Genomic DNA, 22,285 nt, shown 5'->3' with positions numbered 1-22,285 from the left:
GCAACATGGCAGGGGGATTGAGACAGAGAGGGCCTTTCCCTAAGTCCAACTTTAGTAATAATGATCAATATTTTTGCTTGTAATTTTTTTGAATAGATATTATATCCATATGGTTCAAAACCTTAAACTTATATAAAAAGGATATAATACATTAAAAGCCTTATTCCCACTCCTGTGGCTGTGTCCCCTGCCCTGTTCACCCCATTCCTAACAGAAGCACTCTGGTTAGTTTCATGTGTATCCTTCTAGTATGTCTTTAAGGTAACTAACATCTATTACGCCACTACTCTCTTCTAGGGAACCTTCTCATACTGATAGTCTTTTACTTAAGTTATATCATTTACTCCTCACAACAATCGTATAGGGTACATGCTGATATTATACTCCCATTTCACAGAGGAGGAAACTGCCGCCCAGGGGCTTCTAGTTGCTTCTGTTGCGGAAACAACTTGCCCAAGTTCATTCAGTAAACAAAGGGGTCTGTCTCCAAAGCGAGCGTTCTTAAACCGGCCGTCATCTGCCTCCCTGCTAAGCGCAGGGGCAGGCAGCGTGGGCTCGTTCAAGCACCTGAAAGATGAAAGTTGGGGCACCTGCGTTTTTCTGCAGGCACTACCTGACTTTGGTCGCTGGCTTCCCGACTCTGTACAATGGACACAGCCGACTCGGTCCCTTCTGAAACCCCGGTATAGAGGAGCCCAGAACTAACGCCTGCCCCCACCCTCTCTGTTCTCTCCCCAGGACCGCCGAGAGAGCCTGCCCACCTCCCCGCCCTGGACGCCGGGCGCGTCCCGGCCCCCCAGCAGTCTGGACGGCTGGGTGAGCCCGGGGCCGTGGGAGCCGGGCCGCGGGAGCAGCTTGAGCAGCCCCCCGCCGCCGCTGCTGCTGCCGCCGCCGCCGCCGCCACCGCCGCCGCCGCCGCCCATGTCCCCCTCGTGGAGCGAGCGCTCCGTATCCCCTCTGCGACCTGAGACCGAGGCGCGGCCCCCCAGCCGCCAGCTGCAGGCGCTCCTGGCGCGAAACATCATCAACGCGGCCCGGCGCAAGAGCGCCTCCCCGCGGCCGGCGGGCGCTGAGAGCCTTCGGCCCTTCTCCCCGCCGAGAGCGCTGCCGCCGCCGCCACCGCCACCGCCGCCGCGCATGCGCTCGCCCCTGCCGGCCCGACCCGGCCAGGCCGCGGACCCCGGGGCAACGTTCGCTCCCATCCCCCGGAGCCCACTGCCCGCCGGGCCCTCGCCCTGCGCCAGTCCCCGGAGCCCGCTGCCCGCGCCGCCCAGGCCCTTCCCTTACCGCCGCTCGCCCACGGACTCCGATGTGTCCCTCGACTCCGAGGACTCTGGAGCTAAGTCTCCCGGCATCCTCGGCTACAACATCTGTCCCCGCGGGTGGAACGGCAGCCTGAGGCTCAAGCGTGGCAGCCTACCCACGGAGGCCTCCTGCACCACCTAAAGGCTTCCCCGCCCACACCCCATCCCTGCCCCGGGAGAGCCGAGCCAGAAGTGTCGTTGGGCTTAGGAGATCCCAGCACCATGTCCCCAAGGGTCTGGCCTTCTTTGATAGCACCAGAGATAAGGGGTCAGGGGAGGAGAGCTCTGGGCTTGAGGGTGGGGTGGTGATCCAAGCTTGGGTTCTAGCCCTTGCTCTGTCATTCATTGTGGGAAAGACCCTTCCTCTGTTCCTCAGCTTTCCCATCTGTTTAATAGAGCTTTGGCCAAGGCAATCTCCAAACTTCTAAATTACCCCTTCTATCCGTACACACACACTAGTGCCTTGGAAGAGACAGGGTGTTGTATGTATGGACCCCTAGACTTGCTGCATTGCAGGGTTCCATACTCTTCCCCCCCTTCCTGACTCTGATCTCTGGAGTCTGGTAAATGAGGGGTGTGTTCAGAGGATCCTACGCCTGAGTTCCTTGTCCAGGCCCTGGCTTGACCATCCGCCTCCCTGGCACCAAGTCCCAGGCAGGAGCAGCTGTTTTCTATCCCTTCCCAGACACGTTCTATTTTTACCATGGTGACCTTTAGAGAGGGTCTCCCAGGCCAGCTCAAGATACCCTACTGGCTTCTCTGGAGAGAAGAGGAGGGAAGATTCCTCCTCTCAGATCCCTCTCAGGCTTTTCTCCATGCCGATTCAGGCTTCCCAGGGTCTCCAGGAATGATGCTATAGGTGTCTCCAACCCATCTATCCCTTCTGGGCCCTTTCATGGCAGGCTCTGGACTCAAAGCTGAGCTGGGCAGAGAAGAGTTGATATGGAGCTATCTGCTATCCTCTGGCTTTACCTGGTAGCCCTGAGTTTGAGGTTGCCCATTCGGAAAGAGGGAGGCAAAGAGTTCTTTGTTATGGTTGTATGCAAGCAGTGGCCAGGATGCATAGAGGAGATTCTGGTAGGGAATGGATTGGCTCAGATGACCTCTTGGGGCTCTTCCAGTCCTGAAATGCATTCCACAGTATTAGGAAGGGAGGGAGAGTAGTGCTGGAGGATTGGCTGGGGAGATGAGCTTGGGTGGGTGAGTGAGGGGTTAGACCAGAGTCTGCCTGTGTTTCTGGTTCCTTAGGAAGTACTCCACTCTTCAGTTTCAGGCCCCAGCATCCATACTGTGCCCAGATGAGGGGGCCCTGTTCTGCCTCATCTCTTTGCCATCACACTCTGGCCTAGCCAGTGTCTGGTGCCCAGTGACCTTGGGGAGCCTCGCTGCAGGCCCTAGCCTGTCCCTTAAGCTGTAGTGACTCTGATTCCAATCCCCAGGAGGGACACAGGGAGGAATGTGCCTCGGTCCGGTAGTTTCCAGAGTTGGCTGGTGGTGCCCTCTAGAGGTTCTCTATATCAGTTTCAGGAAACTAAGTGTGTGGGGGGGTGGGGGGTGGCTGGAATTGGCTGAGGATCAAAGGTATGTATGTCAGTGAAAGGATATCAGGATGTTGCTAAAGGTGAGGGACAGAGGGTGATTTTGGGGTTAGGAGGAGACTTACCCATCCCTCAGGGTGATTTAGACCTGGAACCCCCAAGTGAGGCTAGGGCAAGCTGGGGTTAGGATGGGAGCCAGGGTGAGGGTGGGGTGCTTTGGAATAAAGGACTGATCCCAAAGGATTCCCAGGGCCTAAAGATTGGGAACATAGGCCCTGCTGCTAGGAAGATGAGAGGGTGCTCCAACTTGTCAGTGATGAGTGATCACATTACTGAAGTCCCCACCTGCTTCAGGGACCCTTGTAGCATGGGAGGCAGGGGCTAAGGGCCTCTTTCAGAGAAAAGACACTATCAGGCCACTGGTTGATGCAGTGGCAGAGAAAAATCCACTTCTACCTGCATTTCCCCCAAAGAGCCAGCAGGAGGCAGCCTTGGGAAGCTGCAGTTCTGTCTGGCTGTTCTCTCCCTGTAACTGCCTTCTCCCCCAGTCCTCTCCTCTAACCCACTAGAAATTGCCTGTGTCCTGCCTTTTGCCTCCTGTAGAATTCAGCTCTGGCCCTCAATAAATGCTTCCTGCATCTTTCTGTCTCCTGTGTCATTTTCAGCTATGTCTAAAGCCCTTCCCTTTTCCCCAACCATGGAACAGTCCATGGGATGCTGGGTGGATGAGAATGTTTGATACACATGGGATGGGAGCTTGGGAAGTAGCAATCATGAGCAGAGATGGGGAACAACAAAAACACTCTGGGCCATAGAAGAAGTCCCTGGGTTGAAGTTCTGGTCCTATCATCTACTAGCTGGGTGACCCTGGGTAAACCCACTCCTTCTCCAGGCCTCAGCTTCCCTATCTGTGTAATGAGTGAGTTGGTGAGGTGATGTCTCAAGGTGGTTTTGCCCAGGCCCTGACCACAGGACACTGTCACTGGAGTGGCCAGGGCCAAGCTGCCTCAGGGACCAGTGCTCTGGGGCTGCTTACTGATGGCAGGTCGGGACTTCAGACAGGAGGAGCCGCCCCTATGAGAGGTAACGTCAGAGTCCAGGCAACCCTAGAGAACTCAGGATCCAGACCATCAGGAGTGCTCCTCTCCTGATAGGGGTGCCCTTTGCCCAGAGAAGGGGATTGGGGCCCCACTCCCAGGTGAGGCCAAGAGCCCTCACCTTCCTCTCTAAAAGCTCAGGCCCAGCAGAGGCTGGGCGAAGCACTCTGATGGTCAGGAAGCTGAGTTCAGGTGGTCCACAGCAGAGTCCAGGCTTCTTCTAATGGTTAGTGCACCTCTGACTCAGTCTTTATCTTCAGCAGGAACCTCTCCTGAGCACAGTGTCCCCCTGCCTCCTGGTGATCCTGGTGCCCAGACATGCCAAACCAATTTCACCCCAAACTGAACTCAGTCTCTGCCCCCAACCCCAAGCTGCCCCCGCTACTCCTCACCATTATTTTCCTTGAATGACTCAATCCAGAAACGGGAGCGGCCCTTTCCTCACCTCCCACATCCAGTCTCTAACTGGGACCTGGTGATTCCTCAAATACCCCTCAAGCCCCTCACCTCCTCTCCATGCCCTCTGTCACCTCCCTGGTCCAGCCACCCCCAGGTCTCACCTGACCACAGTGAAATCCTCCTGCCTCCAGACTAACTCCCGCCAACCCACTTTCCACAGGGCAGCCAGAGATATCTTTGGAAAATGACCACATGATTGTTCCATTCCACTGCCTTAAACTCCAACAGCCCTTTATAAGATACACTGTACTTTTGAAAAGCCTGCTGTGATCTGGCCTTGCCCACCTGTCTGGCCTCATCTCTCAGCACCGCCCCAGCCCCCAGTTCTAGCTCTCCTCGCTGGCCCCTCACATCCTATGTGTGACATGGCCTCAGCCTGCAGTGCCCGTGCCCCTCTCTGCCTGTGAGCTCCCACTCAGACTTCAAGGCACAGCTCAAATGTCTCCTCCTCTGGGAGGCCTTCCTCACCCCCTGGCCGAGCTGGTGGCACCCTTCCCTGGCCCTCCCAGAGCATTTCCCATGATGCGTCGCAAAGGCTGTTTACAGGTCTGACACAGGCCTGGCTGAGCTCCTTGAGGACAGAGCCCTGCCTTATTTATTTTCAGTCCACAGAGAGAGGCTCAGAGAATGTGAGAAGGTGGAGGGAGGGAGGGAGAGAAGGAAGAAGGGAGGAAGGAAGGAAGCAGAGGAAGAAAGGAAAGGAGGAATGAACAAGTCAAGCAAAGTTACTGGGGGACAATTCATTCATTCATCAGTCTACCCATTCAATCATTCATTCAACAAATATCTACTGAGTTCCTACCAGGCCCCGATCCAGGCCTTAAGGATACAATTTGCAAGCTCAGGGGACCGGTGACTCACTCAGCATTTCCAGGTGACTTTGGTGTGTGCATATGTATGTGTATTGTACGTGTGCAAGGCCTTCTGTTTACAAGGGCCTGCTGCCGGGGCACCTGTCTTCCCTGGGGCCTGGTGCTTTTAACATCTGTCCCTGGATCCTGTTGCAGCCCGAAATAAGGCTGTGAGCCACCACAAGGCGAGGACAACTCTTGTCAGCTGAGGCCAGAGCCAGCGGCAAGGCACACCCAGCTCACCGCCTGCACAGACACCAACGACCACTCAACTCTCAGCTTCCCGACAGAGGTGTTAATCTGAGGGTCTGACACTCCCTCCTGCCCACTGTGGTTCCATCTCTCAGGTACCAGGATTCAAGGGGAGCTCGAGGCGCTGTGGGGAGTGGGAAGTGGGGAAGAGCCAATTCCCAGAGCCCCTTCCCCCAAGAAGAGGAAGGGCCCAAGGGGGTCTGGAGAGGGTGGCGCCTTGTGGAAGCCTGGATCCTGAGTTGGGAAGGGAGGGATTCTAAGCTCTGGGTTACTCTGGGTTAAACGGAGAGGGGTGGCTAGGATTCAAGGTTGGGGTAGGTAATGGCTCTGCTCAGGACTCCAAGATCTTTCAGCAATAGAGGGAAGCAGGGTCCCTGTCTATAAAATGAGGAGGGTGGGGGGGGTCCTTCCCAATGTCTGTGAATTTCTGTAAGGAGAGTGTTTGTCAAGAAACAGATCCGGGGACTGTGGAATCCTAAGTGGTCCCAGTTGGAGCACTGTCCACCATTTCGTGGGCATCACCCCCAATGCATGCATGTGTGCTCATGTTTGCATGCGGTTTTAGGGGGTTCGTGTATGCCCTGAAGCACATCCATGGGTACCCATGATCTAGCCCAGTCTCCTCAGGTTACAGGAGACCTACTTGCTCACAGTTACCAAGGGAGTCAGGGACACCGATTAGAATCCAGGCCGTCCAGCTCAGCGCCCACTGACCCGGGGCTGGGTATGGGTGTGGGGGGCACAGACCGAGGCAGATTGTTTTTCTAAAAGAAGAAATATAGAAAAACCTGGAAACAAAGCAGAGGGGCACAAGGGTTGGTAAGGCCATCAGGAGGCTCAAGGACTTTGCCTTCTCTCCTGGGGGTGAGTTAGGGGATCTGGACTTGGGGCCTGCAGGGCTTCTCTGGGGCTTTGGACCTCATTTTATTTGTAAATCACCTCCAAGGTTTCTGGGACACGCCATAAGATGCAAATGGGGGGATGGAGGAAGAGGGAGAGAAGGAGCGAGGGAGAAAAGAACACCATGTAAGTGAACTGAAGGACGGGGGGTAGGAAGGGGGCTGATGGTTGTTTTCAGTGTCCTTGGACCAGCCTGTGCCCTCAAGCCTCAGAGCCGAGTCCTGAGGACAGGAGGGGCGCACCTTGCAGACCCCAGTGCAGCTTCAGCCTAACCACCCAAGCTCCTCTCCCCCTGACTTCAACCTCCAACCTCTTTCAGCCTCTGATTAGCGCTCACTTGAGTCAGTGGACAACAACAGTCAGAGACCCTCGCCTCCCCTTCTCCTAATGTCCCAGAAACTACCCCCAATGAGTGTGTGCTTCCCTAGCCTCAAGGAAGCAGATTTGTGTGACCTTGAGCATCTCCTTTTTCTTCCATGGACCTCAGCCTCCTCTTTCCAGCTCACACAGCCCTTGCTTGAGACTTTGGGGTGGGTCAAGGCTGCACAGGGCTGGGGTTGGGTAGACCAAAGATTGGGAGGTCTGGGGAGGAACGGAGGTAGCCTGGACCATTTGTGGCAGTCTCTTCTCCACAGGATGATCCCCAAGGAGCAGAAGGGGCCAGTAATGACTACCATGGGGGACCTCACTGAACCAGGTAAGGTTGACCCAGCCCTTGAGCATTCCTCAGATCCCATGCTTTCTTGCTCCCAGGCTGCAGTCACTCAGGCCTGCTGGCCCCAGGCCTGGGCAAACAGGTGTGAGTTCGAGGCCAGCCTGTGGAATCTGCCTCCTGAGCTGGGAAGCTTCCCCAAGCACTGGGAAGGGCCTTGCCCTGATGCCCGCACCCCCAAGAGCTGAGGTTGAGTGCCCTAGACTGGGTCCTGCCCCCACCTAAGTCCGTACCTCAACCCCAAATGCAGCTCTGAGGGCTCTGGTCCCAGATTCAACCCTAACAATGGCCCAAGCGTCCCACAGATTGCCCCTGCTTGTTTTAACTGGGCGGTCTCCCCGAGCCCCCATGGCAAGAGACAAGGGGTCAGGGGAGAGCGGGGCAGGGGGCCAGGAATAGGCTGCCCGATCTGACTCAAACCATTTCACTTAAAAGCACATTCCTCCAATGCATAAATCATCTAAAATACATGATTATCAACTTTATAAGACCTCTTGGCATAATTTTGGAGTCTATTGATTTGGCCTATTTTAGAGCATTTCAAATATTTTAAAAACAAATTTAGCTAAGTCAGAACTCTCAAACTTTACTGTGAATCGCAGTGACATGGCGTTGTTGGTTAAAAATACAGATTCCCAGCATCAACCCCCAGGAATTCTGATTCAGGGGACCTGGGGAGGAGGCCATACCTTAGCCTTTTAGCCAAGTACCCAGGTGATTCTGATGCAGGTGGGAAGTGAACCAAGCTCTGATAAACCCCTGTCTAAGGGCATTGCTGCTGTTTTACCTCCTTCAGTGTTCTAGGAAGTATTTAATCATGTGTATGACTTTATGTGTGAGTCATACTTTTAACTTGTTTTGTGTGTTCTTGACTCCTTTTGTTGGTGTCATTTTTTTTTATTCCATGATTTTCTGTGCTGAAATCCACAAGCTTTACGAGGTAACGATGCTCTAACTAGAAGACTCAGGCAATGCATTTTCTTTTCTCTTGTCTAAGTAATTAATTAGTTACAGACCCCCAAATACTGACACACAACATTTATGCCAGACTGGAAATACGTGAATTGTTGACGATTGCGAGGGTATTAAGGACAATTTTGAAATTAAAGAAAAGTAGAAAGGAAAAAATCTCATGGTGTCACTACCGAAAGATAGCCACTGTAAAATAATAATAATAATAATAAAACACCGTTATTGTGTGCTCACTATGTCTCAGATACTGTGCTAAGAGCATTTGTACCTTTCATTATATATATAACCCTCACAACAACTCTGTAAGTTAGATACGATCACACCCACCCTTGCAGATAAGAAAACAGGGGTCAGAGAAGCGAGGAAGTCACATATATAGTAGGTGGTAGAACGGAGATTTTTTTTTTTTTTTTTTTTTTTTTGCGGTACGCGGGCCTCTCACTGCTGCGGCCTCTCCCGTTGAGGAGCACAGGCTCCAGACGCGCAGGCTCAGCGGCCATGGCTCACGGGCCCAGCCGCTCCGCGGCATGTGGGATCCTCCCGGACCGGGGCACGAACCTGCGTCCCCCGCATCAGCAAGCGGACTCTCAACCACTGCGCCACCAGGAAAGCCCAGAACTGAGATTTGACCCCAGATCTCTGTCTCCAAAACTGCTCCTTTACCACATGGTTATATAAATAAAACATTCATTTTATATAATATTCAGACAAAGCAGACATGAATGACTTTGAATGTGAAAGTTCCTCATAACAAAACCATCTGGAGGGAACCACTGGTAACAGTTTTGTGTAAATCCTTCTTCTGTTCATATATAAATGTATTTATATAAACACACACACACGGGCTAAATACTATACACTGTGTTCGTCATCTTAAATTTTTTCCACTTAGCGGCACACCACAGACTTCTTTCCATCTGAGTATGACTTATCTCACCCCTCCCCTCCCCTCGCTCCCCCAGCATATAAGATATTATATATACTTATACACACACATCCCCTAAGGGAGGCCATGAAGGTTCAGCCCAGGTTGGGACCCTTAGGAGTAGAGCCTGAGGATTCCCAAACAAGTGACTTGTTGAGCTTGCACTCCTAGGAGAAGGAAAGTGACAAAAGCACAATCCGGCAGAGGAAATTTCTAAGTAAGGATATGGGCTCCAAAGCATAAATTAATTGCCCTACAGAATTCATCTCATCTTCAAGGGGGCTGTTGCAGCCTCTACTCACCGAGGCAGTTCTCTGTAGAGGTGGCAGTTGTGAGCTGTTAGTCACTGATAAAGGGCATCTGGGCAGCATGCACCGCAAGATCGATTCCCAGTTTTCACAATTCGAAAACTCACTGCAGTAAACATCCTTGTATGTATATCTTCAGGCATGTTTATTCAACTTTTCTGCCCGAGGACGAATGCCTAGAAGTGGAATTGCTTAGTCAAATAGGTTTTCTCCATAGCTTTTTTTTTTTAAATATTGAGCTCAGTTCATCTGAACAGCATTTGAGAATATGATGCCAGGGGACTTTCATTATGTATTTAGGTATAAATGGCTTTTCATCTGTTTAAGTATGCAGTACATTTTCTTGTTCAAAAACAAAAGCAATGCAAACAATTTCCAGCCCTCCTCCTTCCTAGGTCCCCAGATTGTCACTGCCAATATTTGGCATATCTCCTTGCAGATTTTGCAATGCATACATAAACATGTGCTTATTTTTAAAAAATATATGAGTGGGATCTTAGAATACAGATTCTTCTGAAATTTCCTTTTTTCCCCCTTTTAATCTACAGTGGATTTCTTTCTGATCCTAACATGTAGAAGGTGCTGTCTCTATATTTGCTGAAAGAATGAAAGAAACATCACCCTCCTTTTTTAAAAGGCCGTTTAGGATTCCATTGAATGGGATGAATCACAGCATCTGAATGGCCCTCAGTGTTGCCTGGTGACCACATCACCCATTCCTGACCCATTCACTCTCCCCTACTGTCCTCTGAGATAACTTTAGCAACCTCTCTTCTCAAACCTCCAATACCTCCTCTCCGACCTTCATTCTCAGCTAATGACCTTGCTTCTTATTTCACCTAGAAAACTAAAGTGGCCAAAAGAGAACTTCTGCAAGCTCCGGCCTCTGTATCTGTCCACTTGCTTGCATCTGTGTCCCTGTTCTCGGTTTTCCTTCCTGATATGATAGATGAACTCTCCTTGAATTGTGTAAAGCCAACCCTTCTTGCTGGGCACTGAACACCCTCCCTGCCCTCTCTCCTGCTCAAGACATTCCTTCAGTAATTCTCCCCTCTCTTTATTGCATTGTCAGATTTTCTCATCAGCTAACAAACATGCTATTATTCCTCCCTCTTTAAAAACAAGCAAGCAAGTAAGCAAACCACTCTTGCTTCCACAGCTGCCCCCAGCCATGGTCCTTCAGAGCACACGTCCTCAAAGCAGCTGTCTATACTTCCCTCCTCTCTTTTTCACATTTTATTAAACCAACTTACACACACACACACACACACACACACACACACGTTGGGAGTGCCAATCCCTATGACCCTCCTGGGGTCTGGAGCAAATCCCAAAGAGCATGTCATTTCATCCCCCAAATACTTCACAGAAAGTAATAAAAAGGACATTTCCTTACATGCCACAAAGATATTAACACTGAACAAAATTAAATGTTGATTTAATACTATCTAATGACCAGTCCTATAGTCAACTTTCTCCAATTTTCTAGTTTGTTAACGGGGATCCAAATAAGAGCCACTTTTTAACTGAGGTAGCATTGGTTCATATTTAACGTTATATATTGATAGTTTCACGTGTACAAAATTATGTTTCTACTTCTGTATACACTACAGCATGCTCACCACCAAAAATTTAGTTTCTATCCTTCATCATACAGTTGATCCCCTTTTACCCATTTCACCCTCCCCCGCGACCCCCATTCCCTTGTGGGAACCACTACTCTGTTCTCTGTATCTACATTTGTTGATGTTTGGTTTGGTTTGATCATTTATTTTGGTTTATGTTTGTTTGTTTTTATATTCCGCATATGAGTGAAATCACATGGCATTTGTCTTTCTCTGACTTATTTCACTTAGCATAATAACTGTACCCTCAAGGGCCCTTGTTTTTATTTGGTAGCTATGTCTCTTAAATATCCTTTAATCTAAAACACTGCCCCCCCCTCCTTTTTTCCCATGTCATTCACTCCTTTGAAGACACTGGGCCACCTGCTCTGTAGAACATCCCACATCCTAGATTTGGCTCATTGCTTCCTTGTGTTGTGGTTAAACTGTTCCTCTGTCCTCTTCTCTCGAACCCTGTCCAATAAGGCTTTCACACCCAAATACTCCACAGGAACTGCTTTTGCAGAGATTGCCAATAATAACCCCATGTTACTAAATACAATGGTCAGTTTTCAGCCCTCCTCTTACTTGACATATCAGCAACATTTGACTCCGTTGGTCAGTCCATCTTCCCTGATACGCTTTCATCATTTGGTTCTAGGACACCACAGTCTTTAGATTTCCTCTTAACTTGCTGGGTGTTTTCTCCCAGGCTCCAGGGCTGGGGCTCATCTCCTCAGTCTAAATGTTGGAGGCCCCGGGGCTCAGTCTTTGGATCTCTTTATCCATTCCCATATCCTTGGTGATCTCACCTAGCCTCCAGGTTCCAAATACCATTCTGAGAGCTGGAATATGAACCTATGTGTGTCTGATTGTAGAGATGACAAGTCTGCCCGTGCTGCCCATACATATCCCTCTCCTACCAACGTCCTCAATGTGCTGACACTCCTTTCTTCCAAAAGTCTTCCCTTGCGGCACCAACATAAAAGTATGTGTTTTGCTGGTGGGGAAAGCACCAAGGACATGGATGGGCTACCAAACTACTAAGGACGGTCATCAGCCCTGGAATCCGTCTACACGGCTATAATGACTGGTCCTAACTATGAGAAAAGAAATAAACGGGACAGTCTTCATTAAAAAACAACAACAGCGGGCTTCCCTGGTGGCGCAGTGGTTGAGGGTCCGCCTGCCGATGCAGGGGACACGGGTTCGTGCCCCGGTCCGGGAAGATCCCACATGCCGCGGAGCGGCTGGGCCCGTGAGCCATGGCCGCTGAGCCTGCGCGTCCGGAGCCTGTGCTCCGCAACGGGGAGAGGCCACAGCAGTGAGAGGCCCGCGTAACGCAAAAACAACAACAACAGCAAATACCATTTGTACTTCCTGATGCTCCAATTTTTATGTCCAGGTCAGTTTTCTCCCATGAACACTAGACTCATATAGCCAGCTCCCTCCTCGGCATCTCCGCTGGGATGCCTACAAGGTTCTTCAAACATTATGCTCAGTTTTGGAGACAATTAGGGGAGTTTGAATATAGACTAGGCATTATATATATAAAAAAATTCATTCACTTGGAAAGGTGGAGATCTTTAACTGATAAAAGCAAGTTACAAAGCAGCTGTGCTATGATTTCATTTTGGTTAAAAAGACAGGAAAGGATATACACTAAGGTGTTAGTAGTGGCAACCTCTGGATGGTAGAAAATGTGTTTTTCTTTTCTTTTATGTCTATATTTTCTAACTGTCTTCAATGCACATACATGCTGTTTTTATAATAATAAAAGGGTATTTTAACATTAAAAGAAGACATGTCTAGAACGGAATGCCTGATCTTTCCTCACACCTCCTCCTCCTCCAGCCTTCCCATATCAGAGAGCGGCTACTCCATCCTCCCAGCGGCTCAGGCCACAAACCTTGCCTTTACCTCCCATACCTCTCTCTCTCTCTCTCTCTTTCTCTCTCTCTCTCACATCCCACACCCATGGCTTACCTTTAAAAGATAACTAGAATCTGATCATTACTCACTACCTCCACCACTATGGGCAAAGAGCTGCATGGGAAATGCATGGAATGAATATACCCGGCCAAAGAACATCTGAAATGATGCTCAATTTCACTGAGTGTCAAACACATGCTAATTAAACTCGGAGGAGTCATTTCCGCCCATTGGGTGGGCAAAGATTCCTGAGAATAATGACACCCAGGGTCAGCAAGTGTGGGGAGAAATCGGCACTCTCATACACAGCAGGCGGTGCTGTGCAGAGGTCCTCTTAGAGGCAGCAACCCCGAGTCCCCTGAGGGTTTGGTAGTAAGAGCTCCCTCTGGTCTCTCTGGGCAGTCCCTTTGCTGGACCTGGGCAAGAAGCTGAGCGTGCCCCAGGACTTGATGATGGAAGAGCTATCACTGCGTAACAACAGAGGATCCCTCCTTTTCCAGAAGAGACAGCGCCGCGTGCAGAAATTCACCTTTGAGTTTGCATCCAGCCCGCGTGCGGTGAGCAAGTCTCCATTGTGTTCACAGGGAAACTGAGGCCCAGAGAGGGCCAATCGTTAGGCTAGAGTCAATGAGCCAGATAGGATCTCTGCCCTCTATGGGGGGTCTCTCAAGCTCCAGCCGGGGACAGCTGTGATATTGCCATCAGATTGACCTCTGCCTTGCTAGGTGATCCTAGAAAAGGGTTAGCTCTTTAGGCACCTTTCCCCAGATGCAGTACATAAAGTGGATTGGACAGGATGACCCATGGAGTGAAGGGACTCTGGCTCCTACAAAAAGTGCGGAAGAATAGTCAGGTGCTCTGGGCTGAATTTGCAGCAAGCAGGATTTAGATTAGACTTGAGCTTGATCTAAGATGGAAAATGCAGAATGCCGTCCTCTTCTTCCCACTGGAAGAAGGCAAAGGTCACGAGACAGTCAGCTGGTAGAGAAAGGAGGCAAGAATGGCTTGTCCTCTGGCTTCAAAAATGTGGCAGGCAGTTTCAGTTACTTCTAATGAACTCAGGGGCCTTTCATCCTACTCCACTCAATTTCTGGATGAAACAGGAGATGATGAGAGGGATCAATGTGGCAGAATAATAAAAATGACAAAACACCTACCTTTGCTACGTGCTTATGACAGTACTAGCTAAGCAGTTTGCATGCATCATCTCATTTAATGATCAGAGAGTGATATCATTATCATCATCTCCACTTTACAGAGAAGGAAACTGTGGCTCGGAGAGGTTTAGTATTATATGCCCGGGGTCAATACTATAATAGCAGCTAACGTATATAAGAGCGCACTTCTCTGTTCCAGGGTTCAGCGCTCTACACTATTAATTCATCCTCCCCCCGCCACAAACATCCCTGGGAGGTGGGCTCTACGATTATGACCTCCCACCACCTCCTGCCTTTTTTTAGTGGAGGAAGAACCCTGACCTCTTGCCCCGCTGAGCCTTCCTGCGGTTTATTTGCCCCTTCCCTCCCCCCAGCTCGTGGCAGGAAGCGCCAAGGAGAAGGTGACTGGAACAGCAGAACCTGGGATGGTGAGCGTGCACAGAGACCCCGAAGTGGCGGAAGCCTGGGGAAAGGGGCCAGCCAGCTCAGATTCCCCGGTCCACCACCCCTGAGCTCCTGCCCCTGTGCCTAGGTTGCCAACACCTCCAATGGGCAGAACTACTGCTCTGAGCTCCACATCTTCCCGACCTCAGGGCCCGGGGGCCCTGAGGATGCCCAGCCCACAGCCGCCCGGCCAGTGAGTGCCCGCAGCCCCAGTGCCCTGGCGCCAGGTAAGTGGCCTGCCCGCGTCCCAGAACCAGGGGACCGTGGGCAAGCTCCACGGTGGGTCAGGAAGAGCATCCAGACAGCGCACACACACACACACACACACACACACACACACACACACACACACACACTCACCCCACTCTAAAGACCCAACACAAGCCCAGAGTAGCGCAGCAATGAGCCAAGGTCACAGAGCGAGCTAGGGTCCAAGGCAAGACTAGAGTCTGCGCTCCTTCTTGTTTCCAGGGATGGGGAAGGGTCCTCTTTGCTGTAGCAACTTTAGCATCACATTCCACCCCCTCCTCCAACTCCCCTTTCCTAGCCCCCCCAAACAGTGTCTGCAGCGGGGCGTGGCGGCAAGGTTAAAAGGAACCCAGGCGGCCCGCTCGCCCGTCTCCCACGCACCATGCTCCACACCCCTAGGCTATGCTGAGCCACTGAAGGGCGTCCCTCCCGAGAAGTTCAACCACACGGCCATCCCCAAGGGCTACAGCTGCCCATGGCAGGAGTTTGTCAGCTACCGGGCCGACGTGGGCGAAGGCAGAAGTCACACCCCCAGCCTGGCGGAGTATCGAAATTTCAACAAGTAAGACGAGGCGGGCTGCTTAGGGAGAGACCTGGAGGGAGGATGTGCTGGAGCCAGTCACAACCACAGCAGTAGCTGCATCTTCTGAGCACTTTCTACATGCCAGGCTCTACCCCAACGCTTTATATACATTTATTGAGCCCCTGCTGAAACTCAGTAGAGCTCTTGCCTTAGCACAACTAACTAGTGCTCAATAAATGTACAGGGAATAAATGGGTGAACGTGTTACACATCTTGCTGGATTCTCCTCCACAACAGGGTGGGGCAGGTGCCACAGTTTTTCCTATTCTGCTGGAGAAGAGGATTATCAACAATCTGCCCAAAATCACAAAGCAAGGAAGCAGTGGCAGGGCTGGGATCCAAGTCTGGTTTTGTCTGACTCCAGAGTCCAGTTGCCTATTCTCCATCACTGCTGGGTGCCGTCTCCTTGATGGACATCAAGGTGCGAGTCCTTCCCCGAGTGGGGGCCCCAGATCTCACTAGTCCTAGGCCAGCTCAGCGTTTTCCTCACTTTCATCAGTGGTCTGGAAGAGGCCTAGAAAGTGATCTTGAGGCTGTACCACTGCGGGGAGTGGCAGTGAAATGCTGGACACCAGAGGTGACAGCCACAAAGCAGTGGCTCATAGTGTTTAGCACAGGGGCCCTCGACAAGGGCTTAATGCAATCTCCACCCCTGGCTGTGTGACCTTGGGCAAGTGGCTTCACCTCGCTGGGCCTCCCTTTCCCCACCGGTAAAATGAGACTGTTCTAGTACCTGCTTCTTAAGATGGTCGTGAGGATGGCGTGAGAGGCCTTAGGCAAAATTTCTGGCAAGTGATAAGCTCTCAATAAATGGTAGCTGCCATTATAATAATAATTATTATTATTTACAGGTTGAAATGATGGCTGGAAAAGCCTACAGGGGAGAACTTAAAAGGGATAGATTTAACATCCTGCCCTGGGGGCCTGAAAACAAATCACAGCAGTCAGGACAGGAGCTTGGCAGGAAGGAAGGCTTTGGGCTGGGGGATGCATTTCAACTGCATTTCCATAGGCTTCCTTAGTCTGCTGCTATTTGTGAAAAATGCTCCTCTGGCTTGGGCTGGATTAAGTGAGAAAGTGGAGGGTCCACAGAGAGGAGGCCACAGTCCAGGTCTTCTGGCACCTGCTCAGACCACACATGGAGACTGTGTGTGTGTCTTGCTAGGCCTGGAGACCAAGCCCTCTGAGGAAGGGCTGGAGGAACTGGGGGTGATGGGCCTTGAGAAGAGACTGCTCAGGAGGGATGTGACTGCCCTCAAACAGCTGAGATCCATGGAGGACCATGATGGGAAGAATGGGCCCAACAGGCCTCGTGTGAAGCACGAGCCATTGGCAGACATTTTGGGGTTTCCTGCCAGGCAGGACTGTGCTGTCTCTCCTCCTGGGGCCCTCAGACCCTGCCTGTCCAGCTATTTAAACCCTCAGCTGACATTCAGTGCTAGCAGCCAGCTTCCAGGCTGGCCATTACAGGTTGCAGCCCCATCCATCTCATGCCTCAGCTCTGAAAGGCTGAGGCATGTTCCCGCCAAAATAAGAAGGGTCTTAGAGACCCCTGAGCCCAGACCCCTCCTGGGACAGAGGAGGCAACAGAGGCAGAGAGAGAAGGAACTGTAGTGTTGGTGGCCAAGCTGTGCTCAGGATCCAGGGCTCTGAGCTCCTGATCAAGGGCCCACCCGTGAGGCCTGCTTGACATGGAAACAGCCCAGCCTGTTCCTGCGGGGCCTGGCTGTCGCCATCACAGCTGTGGTGGTCCAGGCAGAAACACTGGTCCTGGCTGGAACCCAGGCCCTGGCCCAAGGTTTGCCTTTTTACCCCAGAGCAGGCATTCCCCTCTCTCCATTGGTCCCAGGCTGCAGGGAGAACACTACATGAGCAATGCTTTTTATTCTCTTAAAATTAAAAAAATAGTTTGAAAATCATGTATTTATATTATCTTTTAAAAAAACCCTAAGCGACTTCAAATAAAGGTAGGGCCCCTTTGTTCCCCATGCTCCAATCCCAGCTCCCTTCCCAAAGGTAACACTGTTGTCAGGTTGGTATGCATGTTTTCAGAACATTCTCTACAAGAGAATATTCTCTACAAGCAGCTACATACCTATGGGGATGTAGCATTGTTTGTTGTGCATGTGTGTGTGTGTTGCTACTTTGTATTTCATCCTGTAACTTGCTTGCTTTTTTCACTCACCACTATGCTTTTGCAGCCTCCTCTTTCTAATACCTATATCTCTTTTCATTCCTTTTAAGTAGCTATATAGTGCTCTGCCATGTGAGTATACTATATTTATCTTATCCATTCCTCTGCCAGTGGGCATATGGCTTGTTTCTGGTCTGTCACTAATCACTGCTCATATCTGCTTCCTTGTACATGCGCTTCCCTAAGCCATATGCTTACAGGTAGAGTTGCTGGTTGACAGAATTTGCACATTTTCAGGTTTAAAAGATCCTGCCAAATTGCCCTCCAAGGGAGCAACACCAATTTACTCTCCAACCAGCAGTATATGAGCGAGACTTTGCCCCACCGCCTCACTAACTTTGCCCCATTACCAAATCACTTATTCTTGCCAGTCTTATGGGTGAGAAATGGCATGTCTCTGTGGTAATCTGTAGTCTCTGATTCTCAGTGTTCTTTCTAACCCTGCTTTCTCTCTCCAGTCTGAGACATATTGTTTTAAGGGGAGATGACAAGAGGAGGGAAAAACTGTTCCAATTCTACTCCCGTCTGGACCTTCCTTAACAGGAACCTAGAGTTTTGCCAGGACAAGCCAGTTCTCACTGAAAACCTCACTCCTATTTCAAAGCAAGAAGCCATCCCCACTAGGGGCAGATTTGAGAATGGGCAGAGCTGGAGAAGCCTGTTAAAGACAGTACAAAAGCTTGCTTAGTAGCAGGGAAACTGAGGCCCAGAAAGAGGAGGGGAGGGGGCTGCACGTGGTGACCCACAGGTCTGTTCTGCCACCCTTTCCCACACTGCCTTCCTCCCCTGCTGCTCTTCTCTCCCCAGGACACCGGTGCCCTTTGGAGGACCCCTGGTGGGGGAAACCATTCCGAGGGCAGGCACCCCCTTCGTCCCGGAGCTCACCAGTGGCTTGGAACTCCTCCGCCTCAGACCCAGCTTCAACAGGGTGGCCCAGGGCTGGGTCCGCAACCTCCCAGAGTCTGAGGAGCTGTAGCCCCAGCCGCTTCAATTCCCCCATCTCAGAGTTCGGGTAGCACCTGGAGCCAAGACTTGTGGACAGCACTTCACAGTTTACGAAGGGCCATCACACACAAATGGCCTCAAAGGTCACGAAGTTCAGCAGTTCCCAAATGTGGTGTGCTTCAAAATTACCTGGAGGTGTTTTAATACAGATTTCTGGCCCGTCCCAAACCTGCAGCATCAGAATCTCCTGAGTGGAGGGTCTCTATTAGTAACTAGTACTCCCAGCTGATTCCAGGAAAACTCATCCCTGGTTTGTATCTTTAGGAATCCAAACCACCAATGACTTCACATCCAAGCCTCTACTCTTTCCTGCTCCTATGGTCTAGCTTACACTGCCCCAACGACAGGGAGCTCACTAGCCGGCTATTTACCTGCGAATCACTCTGATAATTAGATTTTCCTTTTACTGAGACACAGGTGGTCTTTATTTATGCTGTTAACATTTACTAAGCACCGACTGTGTGCTAGCCGCCGTGCCAGCTCCAGGGAGAGGGTGTGGTGAGTAAGCCGAGGCCCTAGCCTAGGGAGGAAAAGACAGTAGAGAAGACAGATTTGTAAAGCAGGAAGTCATCTTAATTTTCCCTAAAGCACGCTAATTGACAACTGAGGAACAAAGTGCCAGTGAAGCAGAGGAGGGGTTCTCTAACCCTGGCTGTGGGGTGGGATTCTGGGAAGCTTCCCAGAGGATTCGAGTGGGGCCTCAGAGGAATGACAGTCCATCAAGGGAAGGGGGTGTGATGGGGAGAGTGTGATGGGGAGGGCATCCCTGGCAAGTGCACAGAGAGTGCAAAGGTGCAGAGTTGCAATGGGGGCAGGTGTTGTGGAGAAGGGAGATGGCAATGTCAAAGGAGTCAGTGACTCCTCAGGGGGCCAGAGTCGGGTGGGCTGCACTAAGGAGATGGGGCGGTTCTTGGGCTGGAGAGCGAAGGGTCTCGCTGGTTGCTGTGTGGAGCACAGACTGGAGAGGTGTACAGCTGGAAGCCAGGATCCTTGAAGGAACAAGGCCTGGACTAGGGAGGCAGCCGTGGGGTCAGAGAGAAGGGGCAGCGCTCGGCACCTCACAGGACAGGTGCAGAGTAGGGTGCTTACAAGGACAACTCCTTTCCAGCCGCTTCCACTCACCTTTTAGAGCAGGCGCCAGGGTAGATCTTGTCCTAGTCCCCACCAGGAGTTTTTCTGCCTGTATGCTGGCTTGTTAGGAAGAGAAGGGAAAGGAACGCCTCACTGCAGGTGCTGGTGATAATGATGACTATGGTTGCTTTTTATTGGGTGCCTCAGTGCTTGGGCTGGTAGTAGGTTCTCTCCGTATCCCATTTCTAATTTTCAGTACAACCTTGAGACAAAGGTATTGTCCCGTTTTACAGATGCGGATATCCAGGCTCAAAAGGGGGAAGTGACTTGTCCAGGGACAAATGGGGATCTGTTCGATTCCAGTGGATGTTTCTTATCACCCCACTGGGCGGCCAAGCCCATTCACTCTGGAATCACCTAGTCATGGTGCCCTGCTTTAAGGTTAAGAGTACAGCCTGGGGGTCAGACAGGATGGGGTGGGTTCTAATGCCACCACTGGCTGTGTGAACTCAAGTCATTTCTCACCTGTGGGCCTCTAATTCTCTACCTGTAAGGTGAGGACGAGAGTAGAAGCCCCTGCATAGAGTTTCGTGGGCATAGTGATGGACACATACCTAATAAGCACTCAATCATTATCAGATTCCATGCAGCTACTACTCTTGGCTGATAAGATGTTCCCGCAGTGAGTGCACCTTAAGAAGCAGGCTCATGGAAATGTCACTGGGGGTCAGTAAAGCTGAAACGTGAAGGAAAGCCTCTGATCACTGTAGGGCTCTGTTGGACAAGGCTCACCTCCTTCCCCGCTGCTTCCCTCTGTCTCCGCCCTGACGCCCTCTCCTGGGGAGATGAGAAGGCTAGGGATCTAGCTGGTTCCCAGGTGCACGGGATAGTGGTTGCATTTTCCTTTTGCTCTGGAGTTTCACTCTGCCCCACACAGTTTCAAGGGGCCAACGGCTGACTCAGATTTGCTTGCAGTTGATGTGTTGGCTTCAATTTGGGGCCTGCCATTTAAAGTCATGTTTCCAAGAGCTGAAAGCCAACCATTAAAAGTGTCTGAAACACAGAAGAGAGTATTTGGTCTGCCTTGGGTTGGCTCTGCTGTGCTCTGAGGGTAATGGCAGCCACCAGGGACAGAAGAGGAGAGACTGGTAGGGAGCCTGCTGCACCCCAAAGTAAATTCTCATTCCTTCCTTATTCTGATGTGACTTCTGCTGATGTTGTTGTTGTTGTTGTTGTTGTTTTTTAAAGCCTACTGTAAAAATAAATAAAGAAGTAAAATGTGAAGGTATCTGCCCACATAGCTCCTCCCATGCACATACATAGACCTTCCCACTCTCCTGCATCCTGCCCCATTCCCATATACCAGAGGTAACCAGTGGTAATAGTTTGGTTGCTCTAGAATTCTAGACTTATTTGAATAAATATTTACATGTATATAGATGCACAAATACAAAGATATGTCTTTCTTTTAATGGGATCATACAGTATTTGTTGTTCTGTATTTTGCTTCTTTATTCAACAAGTAAAATTTCGATCCTGAAAAAGCAGGTCATTAACCTTTCATGTAATTTGGGGGCCTAGCAGGCCCTTCATATAAACTCTATGCTTTGGCCTGTTTTTGTTCTTTACGTGAATGAAATCAGACTGAGACATGGAAATGAAAAGGGCTGAGAATAGCCCAAACATTGGGAAACCTGACAATAGACATGGCAGCAATGAACATGAATGAACTACAGTTACATACAACAATATGGATGCATCTCAGAAACAAAATGGTGAGCAAAGGAAGGGACATATACAAACATATGTTTACTGATGCAAGGAGGTGCTGAATATAAAAGTCAGGATGGTGGTACTTTGGAGAAAGAAAGGATTGTGATTGTGAAGGGACATAATAAAATGCTTCTGGGGAAAGCTGGACAATTTCTATTTCTAGATCTGCATGATTGTTACACAGATATTCACTTTAAAATATTTAATTTAGTTGTGCTTCTGTGTTTATGCACTTTTTCTGTACATGAGTTACATTTTACCAAGACAATCCCTCCTTCTAAAAAAGTTAACGGGAGACCTCTCTGGTGGTACAGTGGTTAAGAATCCACCTGCCAATGCAGGGGACACAAGTTCGATCCCTGGTCCAGGAAGATCCCACATGCCGCAGAGCAGCTAAGCCTGTGCGCCACAACTACTGAGCCTGCGCTCTAAAGCCCGCAAGTCACTACTGAAGCCTGTGCGCCTAGAGCCCGTGCTCCACAACAAGAGAAGCCACCTCAACGAGAAGCCCACGCACTGCAATGAAGAGTAGCCCCCGCTTGCTGCAACTAGCCCCACACACAGCAACAGACCCAATGCAGCCAAAAATAAATAAAAAATAAATTTATTTTTTAAAAAAGTATACAAATAACAAATGCCAGAAAGGGTGTGGAGAAAAGGGAACCCTCCTACACTATTGGTGGGAATATAAGTTGGTGCAGTCACTGTGGAAAACAGTATGGAGGTTCCTCAGAATATTAAAACTAGAGTTACCATATGATCCAGCAATCCCACTCCTGAGCAGAAATCTGGACAGAACTGTAATTCAGAAAGATACATGCACCCCAATGTTCATAGCAGCTCTATTCACAATAGCCAAGACATGGGAACAACCTAAATGTCCATTGACAGATGAATGGATAAAGAAGATGTGGTACATATATACAATGGAATACTACTCAGCCTTAAAAAAGAG

General features: G+C 50.3%; 2 protein-coding genes across 14 annotated transcripts in view; both read left to right on the top strand.

The window, feature by feature from the left end:
• Window positions 1–3,482, top strand: part of SYNPO (synaptopodin) — a 36,663-nt gene extending 33,181 nt beyond the window's left edge. For all 4 annotated transcript variants that reach the window (XM_067032060.1, XM_067032062.1, XM_067032061.1 and 1 more), the window contains exon 3: window positions 739–3,482. In XM_067032060.1, coding sequence (XP_066888161.1) covers window positions 739–1,446 — 708 coding nt within the window. In that variant the 3' untranslated portion in view covers window positions 1,447–3,482. The remainder of the gene's footprint in view (window positions 1–738) is intronic.
• Window positions 3,483–4,964: 1,482 nt separating this feature from the next.
• MYOZ3 (myozenin 3) lies at window positions 4,965–20,841 on the top strand. 10 transcript variants are annotated; one of them, XM_067032067.1, is made up of 9 exons: window positions 4,965–5,272; window positions 5,406–5,596; window positions 7,037–7,098; window positions 13,257–13,411; window positions 14,386–14,439; window positions 14,544–14,682; window positions 15,104–15,266; window positions 17,532–17,553; window positions 18,289–20,841. In XM_067032067.1, exons 3-9 carry the CDS (start codon window positions 7,038–7,040, stop codon window positions 18,445–18,447), a joined length of 753 nt encoding a protein of 250 aa, XP_066888168.1. In that variant the 5' UTR covers window positions 4,965–5,272; window positions 5,406–5,596; window position 7,037; the 3' UTR covers window positions 18,448–20,841. The 10 variants fall into 10 exon arrangements, 8 of the variants coding, with proteins under 8 accessions (XP_066888168.1, XP_066888170.1, XP_066888171.1 ...); XR_010840304.1 differs by lacking the exon at window positions 17,532–17,553 and adding an exon at window positions 15,525–15,708 and having other exon boundaries at window positions 5,002–5,272; XM_067032066.1 differs by lacking the exon at window positions 17,532–17,553 and adding an exon at window positions 6,448–6,527 and having other exon boundaries at window positions 5,021–5,272.
• The last annotated feature ends 1,444 nt before the right edge of the window (window positions 20,842–22,285 follow it).

The sequence above is a fragment of the Kogia breviceps genome, chromosome 4 (genome assembly GCF_026419965.1).
Source record: "Kogia breviceps isolate mKogBre1 chromosome 4, mKogBre1 haplotype 1, whole genome shotgun sequence".
Classification (NCBI taxonomy): Eukaryota; Metazoa; Chordata; class Mammalia; order Artiodactyla; family Physeteridae; genus Kogia; species Kogia breviceps.
Note: the sequence above shows the minus strand (reverse complement) of the source record. Positions and strands in the feature narration are given on the sequence as shown.

What these genes read in the sequence shown, in the direction of transcription:
- MYOZ3 (XM_067032064.1), top strand. Translation starts at nt 6,469, where the DNA reads ATGCAAATGGGGGGATGGAGGAAGAGGGAGAGAAGGAGCGAGGGAGAA. An exon ending in GAACAGCAGAACCTGGGATG is followed by an intron (nt 14,440 to 14,543) that starts GTGAGCGTGCAC and finishes CCCTGTGCCTAG; the next exon opens with GTTGCCAACACCTCCAATGG. An exon ending in GAGTATCGAAATTTCAACAA is followed by an intron (nt 15,267 to 17,531) that starts GTAAGACGAGGC and finishes ATTCCTTTTAAG; the next exon opens with TAGCTATATAGTGCTCTGCC.